Source organism: Portunus trituberculatus, chromosome 12, assembly GCF_017591435.1.
Source record: "Portunus trituberculatus isolate SZX2019 chromosome 12, ASM1759143v1, whole genome shotgun sequence".
NCBI lineage: Eukaryota > Metazoa > Arthropoda > Malacostraca > Decapoda > Portunidae > Portunus > Portunus trituberculatus.
In genome coordinates, this window is record NC_059266.1 from 9,549,839 (window position 1) to 9,562,338 (window position 12,500).

The window sequence follows — 12,500 nt, forward strand, 5'->3', positions numbered from 1 at the left end:
AACACTTCCCGTCTTGAAGGTCTTGATGACTTGTTACACCTCCTTCACGTGACACCCTTCCTTTGTAGCGCTGTGTGTGGGTGTGTGGGTGGTGAATCATGGGTGTGTGTTGGTGCTGCGCCGGAAATGAGTGTCTTGGGAAATGAGGAGGTGGTGGTGGTGGAGGAGGAGGTGGTGGTGGTGGTGGTGGTGGTGGTGGAGGTGGAGTAGCAGCAGCAGCAGCAGTGGCGGGTCACCTGCCACGCACCACCTGTTGAGGGCCGGCCATGCACCGCCTCCCGCCCTTCCGTCCTTCCCTCCCTCTCTCCCTCCCGCTCTCCCTCTCTCCCCTCGACACTAGATAGACATCATTTCCAAAAACCTCACTTCCCTCCCGTATTTCTATCGTTCTCTATCGAAAACACACACACACACACACACACACACACACACACACACACACACACACACACCCGGTAGCTCAGTGGTTAGAGCGCTGGCTTCACAAGCCAGAGGACCGGGGTTCGATTCCCCGGCCGGGTGGAGATATTTGGGTGTGTCTCCTTTGACGTGTAGGTGGTGTTCACCTAGCAGTGAGTAGGTACGGGATGTAAATCGAGGAGTTGTGACCTTGTTGTCCCGGTGTGTGGTGTGTGCCTGGTCTCAGGCCTATCCCAAGATCGGAAATAATGAGCTCTGAGCTCGTTCCGTAGGGTAACGTCTGGCTGTCTCGTCAGAGACTGCAGCAGATCAAACAGTGAACACACACACACACACACGAATAAGCCTACCTGTACTTTCCTGGACACAAACCCACGGTGTGTGTGTGTGTGTGTGTGTGTGTGTGTGTGTGTGTGTGTGTGTGTGTGTGTGTGTGTCTCTCCGTGTGTGTGCGTGTGTGCGTTGGTTCCTGGCGACGGGACCTTGGCGCCAACAGTCCGTGCAGGTGATAGTCACACGCTGGCTTCCCGTACCGTGCCAGTAACGCCATGCAGTGTCTCCGTGTTACTTGTGTTACTTGTGTTACCGCCTGGCTCAGCGTCACCACCTCTCCTCGTGCCTTATTCTCAAATTCATTCGCGCCGCCACTACAGAAGGCTCTAGTTGAAGTGACGCGAGTTTTTTAAGTCTTTTTACGTTTCCAGTTGGAGATTAACAAGATTTCTACATTATTAACTATAGAAACACTCTTGAGAATCTGGGTTGACGTCTCCATGGCCTTTGAAAGATGTGGTGAGAGAGCTAAGCGTTTATGAAGGCTCTAGTTGAAGTGACACAAATTTCTTGCTGTTTTTACGTTTCTATTGAGAGATTAACAAGATTTCTACACTATTAACAATAGAAACACACTTGAAAATCCTGCCAATCGTCTCTATGGCCTTTGAAAACAGTCGTGGTGAGAGCAAAGCGTTTCTGAATGAACTGGCTTACTGGTGGGCTGGCTTATCATTATCATGGTGGTGCTGCTGGCTGGCTTAACGTGAAGTGCTGGGTTGTCGGCTATTGTGTTGCCTCGTGTGGTGTCCCAGTGTGATGTCCCAGTGTGGTGTCCTCTTAAGATTTTCCTACAATAAGCGTGTGATGAGAGGAGTGGTGATGGAAGTGAAAGGAGTGTGCGAGGTTTAAGCACTACACACACACTTACACACTCACATACGTACACACACGCACACACACACGCAGCTCCATTCCCTTTGTGATAATGCAAAGGACGTGTCGAGCTGAACTTAGAAAACAGACCCAGTGAAAAGTGTCAAGGTGGAATAGGAGATAACTAGGTAATGTGGAGGTTCATGTGGAGACTGCTACCTCCACCTGACACTCTCCTCTCACCTCCACATCTCCACCTCTCGCTTCCTCCTCCACCTGCTCCACTGTCGCTTTCCAGGTAGAGTAGGGGTGTGTGGACCTGTCTCATACCTTTCCACCTGTCCACCTGAGAGAGGACAGAGTAGGTGGTGAATGAGGTGGTGGTATGGAGGGGATGGGTGGGGGGGAGGAAAAGAAGGGCGTAGGTGGTGGGGGGGGTTACTTGTATTATACTTAGATTAGGTTAGGTTAGTGTGTGTGTGTGTGTGTGTGTGTGTGTGTGTGTGTGTGTGTGTGTGTGTGTGTGTGTGTGGGAGAGTTTGTCTGTATGTCTTTCCGTTCGTTCATTTTGACCACCGTCGCCACCACTACCTCCTCCTCCTCCTCCTGCTCCTCCTCCTCCTCCTCCTCCTCGTCGTCGTCGTGTCACTCCCAGCCTCTTTCCCGTTACGTGAGACAGCCGCCCCTTCACTGGAGCGGCACCGGTGCTTCAATCCTCCTCAAACTAGTATTCCTAACACCCTGACGTGTCTGCTGTAGGGGGAACTTTTGGGACCTGCACTGTTTCTCTCGCCTGCTGTGCCTTGGTCGTCCTCGTGTTGGGAAGGGGAAAAAGTGATGGTTGAAATTTGTTAGTTTCTCTTGACATTGACTCGTGTGGTTTGGTTGGGTTAGTTTGAATGAAGCATGTTTCATCTCTATATTACCGGAAAGGCTTGGTTATGCTATCAAATTTGCTCCTCTTTCAGTTTTTTTGTAAGTCGAGGTGTGTGTGTGTGTGTGTGTGTGTGTGTGTGTGTGTGTGTGTGTGTGTGTGTGTGTGTGTGTGTGAAAATTTTGGATGTCCTCGTTATGGTCCTTGTAACGGCAATGACTGCATGGCTTTAAGACTGGATGTGAGTGGCATTATGCTGTATATATGCGCCAGAAAGTGCGTGCGTGTATGCGTGAGTGCGTGAGTAAGTGTGAGAGCGCCCCTAGACATGCCACACGCGCCTTAATGACATTTTTTCCCCGGCAGGTTCTTTGGTGGGGATGACGAGTGACAGTGAGTGTGAGGACAAGAAGAGCTCGGCCTCCTCCACGGGCGCCACAGAGGGAGGCCGGGTGTTCTCCTCTGCCTCGCCACAAACCACCGCCGCTCTGGTCAGCTCCCACGACTACAACATGGAGCAGAGCAACGTGGCCCTCCTGCGTGCTGAGCTCAAGGTGTGTGCTTACTGAGAGAGAGAGAGAGAGAGAGAGAGAGAGAGAGAGAGAGAGAGAGAGAGAGAGAGAGAGAGAGAGAAAGTCCGTATTCTGAAACACTTCTTCACAGCACCTTCACTATTTTCAAAGGGCTCTAATTGAAGTGACACGGGTTTTTAAGGATATTTCTGTGATTCTACTGACACCTTCATTATTTTCAAAGGGCTTTAGTTGAAGTGACACGGGTTTTTAAGGGTGTTTCTGTAATTCTAGTGACACGTTAACTGCATTTCTACATTATCAACAGGACAAATACTCTTTAGAACTCGGCTAATAGTCTCTGTGACCTTGGAAAATAGTCGTGGTGAGAGTAAAGCGTTTCAGAATACAGGCCTTGGTCGGTATTCTAAAACGCTTAGCTCTCTCACCATCACTGCTTTCCAAAGGCTCCAGTTGAAGATAGTCATGTTTTTAATGGTATTTCTATGGTTCTGGTGATGGATTGGCAAGATTTCTAGTTTACTGGAAGGAGAAACTGTCTTGAAAACCTGGCTTGTTTTTCTCTGTGGCCTTGGAAAATTGTCATAATGAGAGAGCAAACCATTTATGAATACTAGTTAGAGAGAGAGAGAGAGAGAGAGAGAGAGAGAGAGAGAGAGCAGTTATATGTTCAGATATCCTTTGCTCTCTCACCACTACCATTTCAAAGGTGTGTTTTCAAGAGTGTTTCTCCTGCTGATGCTGTAGAAATCTCGTTAATCTGTCCCTACAACCTTTAAAACCCCTTAAAAACCCCATGCACGTGGCACTTCAAACAGTTTATAGAACCTTTAGAGAGAGAGAGAGAGAGAGAGAGAGAGAGAGTGAGTTTATATGAAGGAAGAGAACCACAGATGAGATTGGTGCTGAGGTGCTGGCCTGTGCTCACCTCAGAAAGAGAGAGAGAGAGAGAGAGAGAGAGAGAGAGAGAGAGAGAGAGAGAGAGATCCTTGGGTTATACTGAACACAGGAGATACACTACGTCATATTTTACGAGACAAGGTAGTTTGGCAGCGAGCGACGACCTTCAGTGAGCCGGAGGGAAGGACAAGAGGGGGAGGAAACGAGATGGGATGAAAGAAGGGAAACAGGAAAACAAGGAGGACTGAACGAGAGGCGCGGAGATTGATGGGAAGCATACAAAGAATTATAGGAAGGGAAGGAGGAAGGAGAGAGAGAGAGAGAGAGAGAGAGAGAGAGAGAGGTATCTAGTGTAACTACTACTATCGCTAAAAGAAAAAAAATTATCAGAAACCATTTTCTTTATAAATCTTGTCTAATTTACTTTTGAACGTAGCTACCGTGTTAACTTGGACGACGGACGCTGGCAGCTAGAGAGAGAGAGAGAGAGAGAGAGAGAGAGAGTGGGGGATGAAACTATAGTATTAAAAGATTGCAGTGTGTTGTTGGCGGGAAACTTGAAACACTGGCTAGAAATGAGAATGGTATCAGTAACACTCCTGCCTGCGCTGCACCTCCACTGTTTTCAAAGGCTCGAGATGAAGTTACAGTGTTTCTAAGGTTGTTTTAAAGATTCTAGTGACCAGTTAACAATATTTCTTCATTATTAACACGAAAAACGCACTAGAGAACACGGCTAATAATCTCTGTAGCTTGAGAAATAGCTATGGTGAAGTTACACGTGTTTTTTGAGGCTGTTTTAAAGATTCTAGTGACAAATTAACAAGATTTCTTTATAATTAACACGAAAAATAGACTTTGGAACCCTGCTAGTCATCTCTGTAGCCTTGGAAAATAGCTATGGTGAAGTTACACGTGTTTTTTAAGGCTGTTTTAAGATTCTAGTGAGAGATTAACAAGATTTCTTCATTATTAACACGAGAAACGCTCTTGGAAACCCAGCTAATCATCTCTCTAGCTTAGAAAACAGTCGTGGTGAGAGAGCAGAGCGATTTTGGAATGTTATTGATGATGTATCTTTCCATTTAGGTTAGGTCAGGTTAGGTCAAGTTAACCCCTTCAGTACTTGAGTTTTATGTACCATTAGACCATTTTATTGACATTAGGAAGAGTGTATGGAGGTCACAAGATTAATGGCCACAGTCTTCGCTATTTTAACCCCCACATAAGTTTCTGAAGCTGTATAAAATCACTTAATAGTAATCCAAATTAAAATTAAAACGCATCATGGTACTGAAGGGATTAAGTTAGGTTAAGTTAGGTGAGGTGAAGTTAAGTTTGGTTAGGTTAAGTTAGGTTTAAGTTAGGTCAGATTTAAGTTAGGTTAGGTTATTCTACATACAAACACTTCCACGGTGCTGTCCTGTGTGGAGCGAACTCTGACCGCTGGTGGAGGGAAGGATGTGGAGGCTCTGAGTGTGGAAGGGGTAGTGGACCAGAGTGGAGACCGAGCATGGCTAAAAATTTTCCTGGAGTGGTAAAGGAAGGAGGGAAGGAGTAATGGAGGAGGAGGAGGAGGAGGAGAAGGAGGAAGAGGAAGAGAAAGAAGAAGAAGAAGAGGAAGAGGAGGAGGATAAGATGGAGTAGAAGGGAAGTGTGGGAGGTTAGTGTGGGGTGGGGTGATGCTGGGGTGGGTGGGGCTGGAGGTATAGGGGAGAAGGGAGAGGGGAGGGAGGAGGAACTAAAGAAAGGAAGTCATTTGGTGGGATGAGAGAGAGAGAGAGAGAGAGAGAGAGAGAGAGAGAGAGAGAGAATTAGTTTTAATAACAAAACCTAAAACCTCCATTATCTAAACCGTGTGTGTGTGTGTGTGTGTGTGTGTGTGTGTGTGTGTGTGTGTGTGTGTGTGTGTGTGTGTGTGTGTGTGTGTGTGTGTTTACTCGTTACTGATTTCACAAATATGTTAGAAAGATAGACAGATACACAAATAAATAGATAGATAGATAGATAGATATAAAGTTAAATAAATAGATAGATAGAGATGACAATATGTAAAGGTGTCAAATTTTAGTCCCATTGATAGATAAGACTGTGTGTGTAGATAGATGGATGGATGGACCGATGAACCCAAACACAGGCCTTGTATGGGTGGATCCGTGGCCCTTGTTGGAGTGGAAGGAGATTAGAAGAGAGGAGAGAGAGGGAGAGGAAGGGGGATATACAACTCTTGTCACGGTAACAGGGAGGGCGGGGAGTGGGTGGGGAGTTGCTGGGGAGTGGGTGGGAGTGACGGCTTATCCTGGCTTCTGTATTTCCTTCCCATGACTTTCTGTGGCCAAAACTGTCAGCCTCTGTATTTCCTCCTTCTTTTTTTTATTTATACCATGTGGGCTTTTCACGGGAATTTATGGGCTAAAGGGGATACTTTTTGGGGTATCTCCTTTTTTATTTTATTTTTTTTATTTAAACATTATCTTACACTTATAAATTTTACAATAAATCAGGTACAGAAAGAGATTTAGACATAAAGCTCCTTGTGTTGGCAAGGAACTATTCTAAACGTCTTTTTGTCGTTAGTATATTGTTTTGACACCTCACTTACTGCACTACACTTTACAGCACTAGCCGGGCAGTGGTCAAAACTGTCTGTCAGCCTCTGTATTTCCTCCTCCTGTGGTCAAAACTGTCTGTCGGCCTCTGTATTTCCTCCTTTCTGTGGCCAAAACTCTTATTCTCATTTTGTCTGTGGAGGGCGGGGAATGGGTTGGAGTGGGTAAGAGTGGCTGGGAAGTGGGTGGAAGTTGGTGGGAGTGGGTAGGAGTGGCTGGGGAGTAGGTAGGAGTGGCTGGGGAGTGGGTGGAAGTTGGTGGGAGTGGGTAGGAGTGAGTGGGGAGTGGGTAGGAATGGGTGGAGAGTGGATAGGAGTGGCTGGGGAGTAGGTAGGAGTGTGTGGGGAGTGAGTAGGAGTGTGTGGGGAGTGGGTAAGAGTGTGTGGGGAGTGGATAGGAGTGGTGGGTCGGCTGCTGCTTACGGCGGAGCTCGATGGAAGATAAGAGGCAAAGATTTGTTCGATCCGTCTGTGCTTTTGTCCTTTTGTCTTCCGCCGCGACAGTTTGTTTCCCCGTCACTGTTGTTTTTCTCTCTCTCTCTCTCTCTCTCTCTCTCTCTCTCTCTCTGGTATCTTTGTGGCGGTGGTGTTAATCCTCGTGGTGTTGTTGAGGGGGTGGTGAGAGGGACGCGTGTGGTGAGCATGGGCAGCGGTGGTGGCAGCGGTGGCGGCGGCACGGGAGGGGGTGGGGTGATGGCGCTGAGGGTCAGACGAGCAGTGCCTCACAACACAACTACTTGAGGCAATAACGACGCTCTCCTAGAGAACTGCGTCACAACCCTGCCATTTCCTAACTCCTCCCGCTCCTTCCCCCCTCGCCGCTCTACCGCCCTTCCCGCCCTGTCTGTACCAGCCCACGCCCTTCTCGCCCCTCACTTCCTCCTCTTTCCCACACCAACACTTCCCCGGCAGGGCAGGTCTGTCATCAAGGACTTCTCTCTATCCTTCCAAGGACTTCCCCTCCTTCCCTCCCTCCCTTCCCCCACCCTCGCCAAATGGTGTAGGATGACGTGAGTGGATTGGGCGGCAGGGCGGCCAGGGCGGGCAGGGCCGGGGCAGTGTGGCGGTGCCTGTGCGGCAGTGAGCGTGGCGGTGCCGCGCACAACGCCTTCCCTCACTGCCTGGCGTCCCCCGGAGATCCCATCACTCATCAACACTTGCCTCGCTGGCCCAAGACACCAGCCAGCTGTGCCCCGCCACTCACACCACCGGCTCGCCATTCACACCACCGCCTTCGTCAGTGTCCCGCGGCCCACCCTGCTGCGCCAGATGACCTTGGCGCGTTAGGGCTCGTGGCTCGCTGCTCGCGGCTCGTGGGGCGGGGCGGGAGTGCCACTGGTTGTGTTCAGCTCGTGCGTGCCTCCTCCTCCTCCACGCCCCTCATGCCGCCCATGGTTGGTGAGGGAGAGGTTCCCGTGAAGAGCCCGTGGGCGTGCAGCATGCTGGCGGAGGGCGGTGGCCGTGGTTATGGGCCAGTGGCGGGCGTGTCTAAGGCGCGCGCGCCCCTGAGCACCAAGTTGCGACTGTTACCGGCCCGTCTGCCGCGCCCCAGCCTGGCCGCCATCAGGAGGCGCGTGTGGGTGAGCGAGAGCCAGGGCCAGGATGCCTCCGTGCAGGAGCCACGCTCCTCCGCGCCGCCGCCCACGCACCGTCCCTCCCTGGCCGCTGGAGCCAAGCTGGTGTCCCGGGGCAGCGCCCTGCGCCAGGGCCTGTGGTCAGCTGTGCGGGCCATGAGGAGACACCCTGAGGCGGCCCTCGGGGCAGTGCGAGCCATCACTCGCCGCCACAAGTGGCCGCCCCAGCCAACCACCAACGCCGCCACCCCCGCGGTGAGTCACTCTGCGTGGCAGCGGCGCCGCCCTCGCCATCAGACAAAGCGGCGTGCCCAGTGTGGCCCTCACGCGGGGCACCCTCAGGATGAGTGCCCAGCAGTACACCGCAGACCCCGCCTGTGTGGTGCACGGTGACGGTGGTGGTGCTCTCACTATCACGCGGGGCAGGGCGGCTCACCACTTGCCGCTGTCTTGTCTGGCCTGGTGACGGGAAACTTACTGCCACTTGATGCCTCATAGTGTGTGTCTGTCTGTCTGTCTGTCTGTCGGCGCGCGCGCCCCTCGCTATCAGCAGCACACCACTCACTGCAACAACTACCACCCCTGAATCTCTCTCTCTCTCTCTCTCTCTCTCTCTCTCTCTCTCTCTTATTATGACACATTTACCAGGCTAAACAACGAGCAGCTCACGCCACCACACCACACCAACAAACACAGCATGAGGTCACCACCACCACCACCACAACACCACCTCACCACACCACACGTCACCACCAGCTGCTCCTCATTCACAGTGGATCATGTTACCCTCCAGACCACCACCACCACCACCACTGTTGCTTAACCCACAAGGTGACTTTTGCCTCACTTCTCTTCCATCACTTTATCTTTCCTCCTCGTCCTGTTCGTCTCCTCTGCTCCTCCTCCGTTCTCTCCTCTCCTTTCGTAGCCTCATTTTTTTCTCTCATATTCCTGTCACTTTTTTTTACCCGTTGCGCTTTCGTTTTTTTTTTTTTTTTTTCCTCACTAGCGTTCCTTTCTCCTTCCTTCCTCCTTCCTTTCATCACGTTGTTAGTTGTCATGTTTATCTTATTCATCCTACGTCCCATCTTCTTTGCGCCATTTTATGAAACGCCACCGCTCCGCCCTTCCATTACTCTGAAAAGGCTGTAGTTGAAGTGACACGGGTTTTTAATTAAGAGTCTTTTTTCACGGTTGTAGTGACGGGTAAACAAGATTCCTACATTATTAACGGGACTAACACTCGAAAACTTGACTATTCTCCTTTCTGTGGCCTTGGAGGAAAATAGTCGTGGTGAGAGCAAAGCGTTTTAGAATACTGCAGCTCTTATGCGACTCTCGTTTCTCTCTCTCCTCTTCTCTACTTATCTCATCAGTCTTGTTCTTACTTATCTTACTTACCCTCCTTCCTTTATCCATTCCCTCAGCCTTTCATTCTCTCCCCTCACTCATCTTTCGTGCCCCATCACCCTACACCCGTATCGACTCATCTCATCTCATCTGTCCCCTGCGCCTCCTCTCCTTGCTCGCGTTAGTGTATTCTGAAACGCTTTGCTCTCACTACGATTGTTTTCCGAGGTCGCAGAGATGATTAGAGGGATTTTCAAGAGTGTTTCTCCTGTTAATAGTGTAAAAATCTTGTCACTCTGCCTCTAATACCTTAAAAACTTGCTTAAAAACGCTTTATTCTCTCTCTCTCTCCACGACTTTCCAAGGCCACAGAGATGATTAGCGAGGTTTTCAAGAGTATTTCTCCAGTCAATAAGGCAGAAATCGTGTCACTTTGCCTCTATAACCGTGAAAACACATAAAAACTCGTGTAACATCAAATAAACCCTCTTAAAATATTGGTGAAGCACAGAAGTGTTTGAGAATACGAGCCTTGGTGACCTGTACTCTGAGACGCTTTGCTCTCTCACCAGCACTGTCTTTCAAAGGCTCTACTTGAAGATCTCGTGTTTATAGGGGTATTTTTTTATGGTTCTTGTGGTGGATGGGTAATATTGGGAAGAAAATTTAAAGGTGAAACTGTCTTGAAAACCTGGGTAGTCATCTCTGTGGCCTTGGAAAATTGTCGTGGTGAGAGAGGAAGGCATTTCTGAATACTGGCTCAGATAATGAAATGTTTGACCTTGTAACAGCTATCGTGGAGTATGACGAATTGGGTGTAATGAGGGATAACTGTGTGTGTGTGTGTGTGTGTGTGTGTACTTTCATAAGGCTCTATCTAAAATGACACGGGTTTATGGATGTTCTTATAGCTCTAGGAATAGATTAACAAGATATCTACATTAACAGGACAAACACTCTTGATAACCCGGCTAGTCATCTCTGTGGCCTTTGAAAAACAGTCGCAGTGTGAGAGCGAAGTGTTTCTTGAAGTCTGGCTAAAGTCAATGCCACGGAGTCTTCCCCACCCGCACCACCACAATGCCCCGTCAAATACACTGGAATGTCACACACACACACACATACACAAGATAGATGCTTAGTTCTTTAGCTCGTTCCATTTGTCTATTATTGCGCGTCTTAAGGAATGCTGAATAAATATTAGTCTTTTTGGCATGTAGTAGAAGCGGCGTCCATTACAAATATGAATAGGGAAGAAGGAAAGTGAGGCAAGCAGTATTAGCCTTAGTAGGGTAAGGTTAGTGTGACATCCAAAGCCTTTTAGAGTCAGGGCGAGGGAAGCAGAAAGCCCTCACCATCATTAATAGACAAGACATTCTATACCCTGCTGCCTTCCACCTTCCACCTTCAGCCTGTTGCCTCTTGCCCCCACCAACCTGACTTTCCTGTTTCTCCTCCTCCTGTAGGGGATTGACTCATACTCCTGTCTTCTGAAGGAACAGGCAACAGAGGCAGTGGTTTTTATATTTAAAGGAAAAACTCTTAATTGAAATCTGGGTTTGTTGAGATATTTTAGATTATGTTGCAAAATGATAAAGAAAAAATTGATATAAATAAGTCAATATGATGAATGCAGTAAATAGACAACTTTAAAAGAAGATTAGAGAATTTATGTAGATGACAGATGGAATGAACCCTTTCAGTATTGGGATGCATTTTTATCATGAATTTTGGTGTGATTAGATGATTTTATTTGCATTGAAGGGTCTATGGAGGTCAAAAGATTAATGGCCACAGTCTTCACTAGTTTAATCTCCCACATGATTTTTTGAAGCTATATAAAATCAACAAATCTTCAGTACTGGGACACGTTTTTACCTTGAGATTTGTGTACAATTAGACCATTTTATTGACATTAGGAAAAATCTATGGAGGTCAGAAGATTAATGGCCAGAATCTTCACTATTTTTAATCCCTCACATGAGTTTCTGAAGCTGTATCAAATCACTTAATAGTCACCAGAATGAATATGGAAACATGTCACATTACTGAAGAGATTAAGTTAAGTAGCTTTGCAAACATAGGGGGAGTGCCATGTATAGGCCTGACAAAACAGCCTACAGACACTATAGACTATAACATAAAAGAAAAATAAATAAATGAATAAGATAAAAACCTCTTGCAGCTTCCCTCATGTACTTGTGTGTCTAAAATGAGCCATTGTTTTGTATCCATCTTACTCCTTGTTGCAGGTTACCAGTTTATGAAGGGGTAGGGAGGGAGATAAGAGAAGGGAAGAGTGTTGATCTGCACTGTTTTGTTTGTGTGTGTTTAGTATCATATCAAAGCAATACTGGTGAATTAATTAATCTGTGTGTGTGTGTGTGTGTGTGTGTGTGTGTGTGTGTGTGTGTGTGTGTGTGTGTGTGTGTGTGTATTTACCTAGTTGTATTGTACAGGGTTCGAGCAGGGCTCATAGTGTCCTGTCTCCATATCTCCATTTATCTAATTTTTCTTTAAAGTTATGCACACTATGTGCTGCAACAATTCCATTATCCATTGCATTCCATTTTTCCACCGTTCTGTGTGGAAAACTGTATTTTCCAACATCCTTCACACACTGCCTCATCCTGATCTTCTTTTCATGTCCTCTTGTCCTTCCATCCATGTGTGTGTGTGTGTGTGTGTGTGTGTGTGTGTGTGTGTGTGTGTGTGTGTGTGTGTGTGTGCGTGTGTGTGTGTGTGTGTGTGTGTGTGTGGAAGAAACCGTCAAAAGCTGTGATGTGTGTGTGTGTGTGTGTGTGTGTGTGTGTGTGTGTGTGTGTGTGTGTGTGTAGAGCTTGTTGGTGGCGTGTGTGGAAGAAACCATCAAAGCTGTGATGTGTGTGTGTGTGTGTGTGTGTGTGTGTGTGTGTGTGTGTGTGTGTGTGTGTGTGTATGTATGTATGTATGTATGTATGTATGTATGTATGTACATATGTGACTCATGGAGGAAACTAATACTGGTGTTGTGTTTCAGATTGTGACAACAGACCGGGACATCATGAAGAAGGAGCTGAAGAAGGTGAGCCGCGAGAGGGACGAGGCACTCA

General features: G+C 47.9%; 1 protein-coding gene across 1 annotated transcript in view; it reads left to right on the forward strand.

The window, feature by feature from the left end:
* LOC123502669 (disks large homolog 5-like) overlaps nt 1–12,500 on the forward strand; it is a 77,061-nt gene that overhangs the window by 36,946 nt on the left and 27,615 nt on the right. Inside the window, 2 exon segments of the mRNA XM_045251840.1 lie at nt 2,810–2,997; nt 12,428–12,500. The exon segment at nt 12,428–12,500 is cut by the window's right edge and continues 45 nt beyond it. Coding sequence (XP_045107775.1) covers nt 2,810–2,997; nt 12,428–12,500 — 261 coding nt within the window.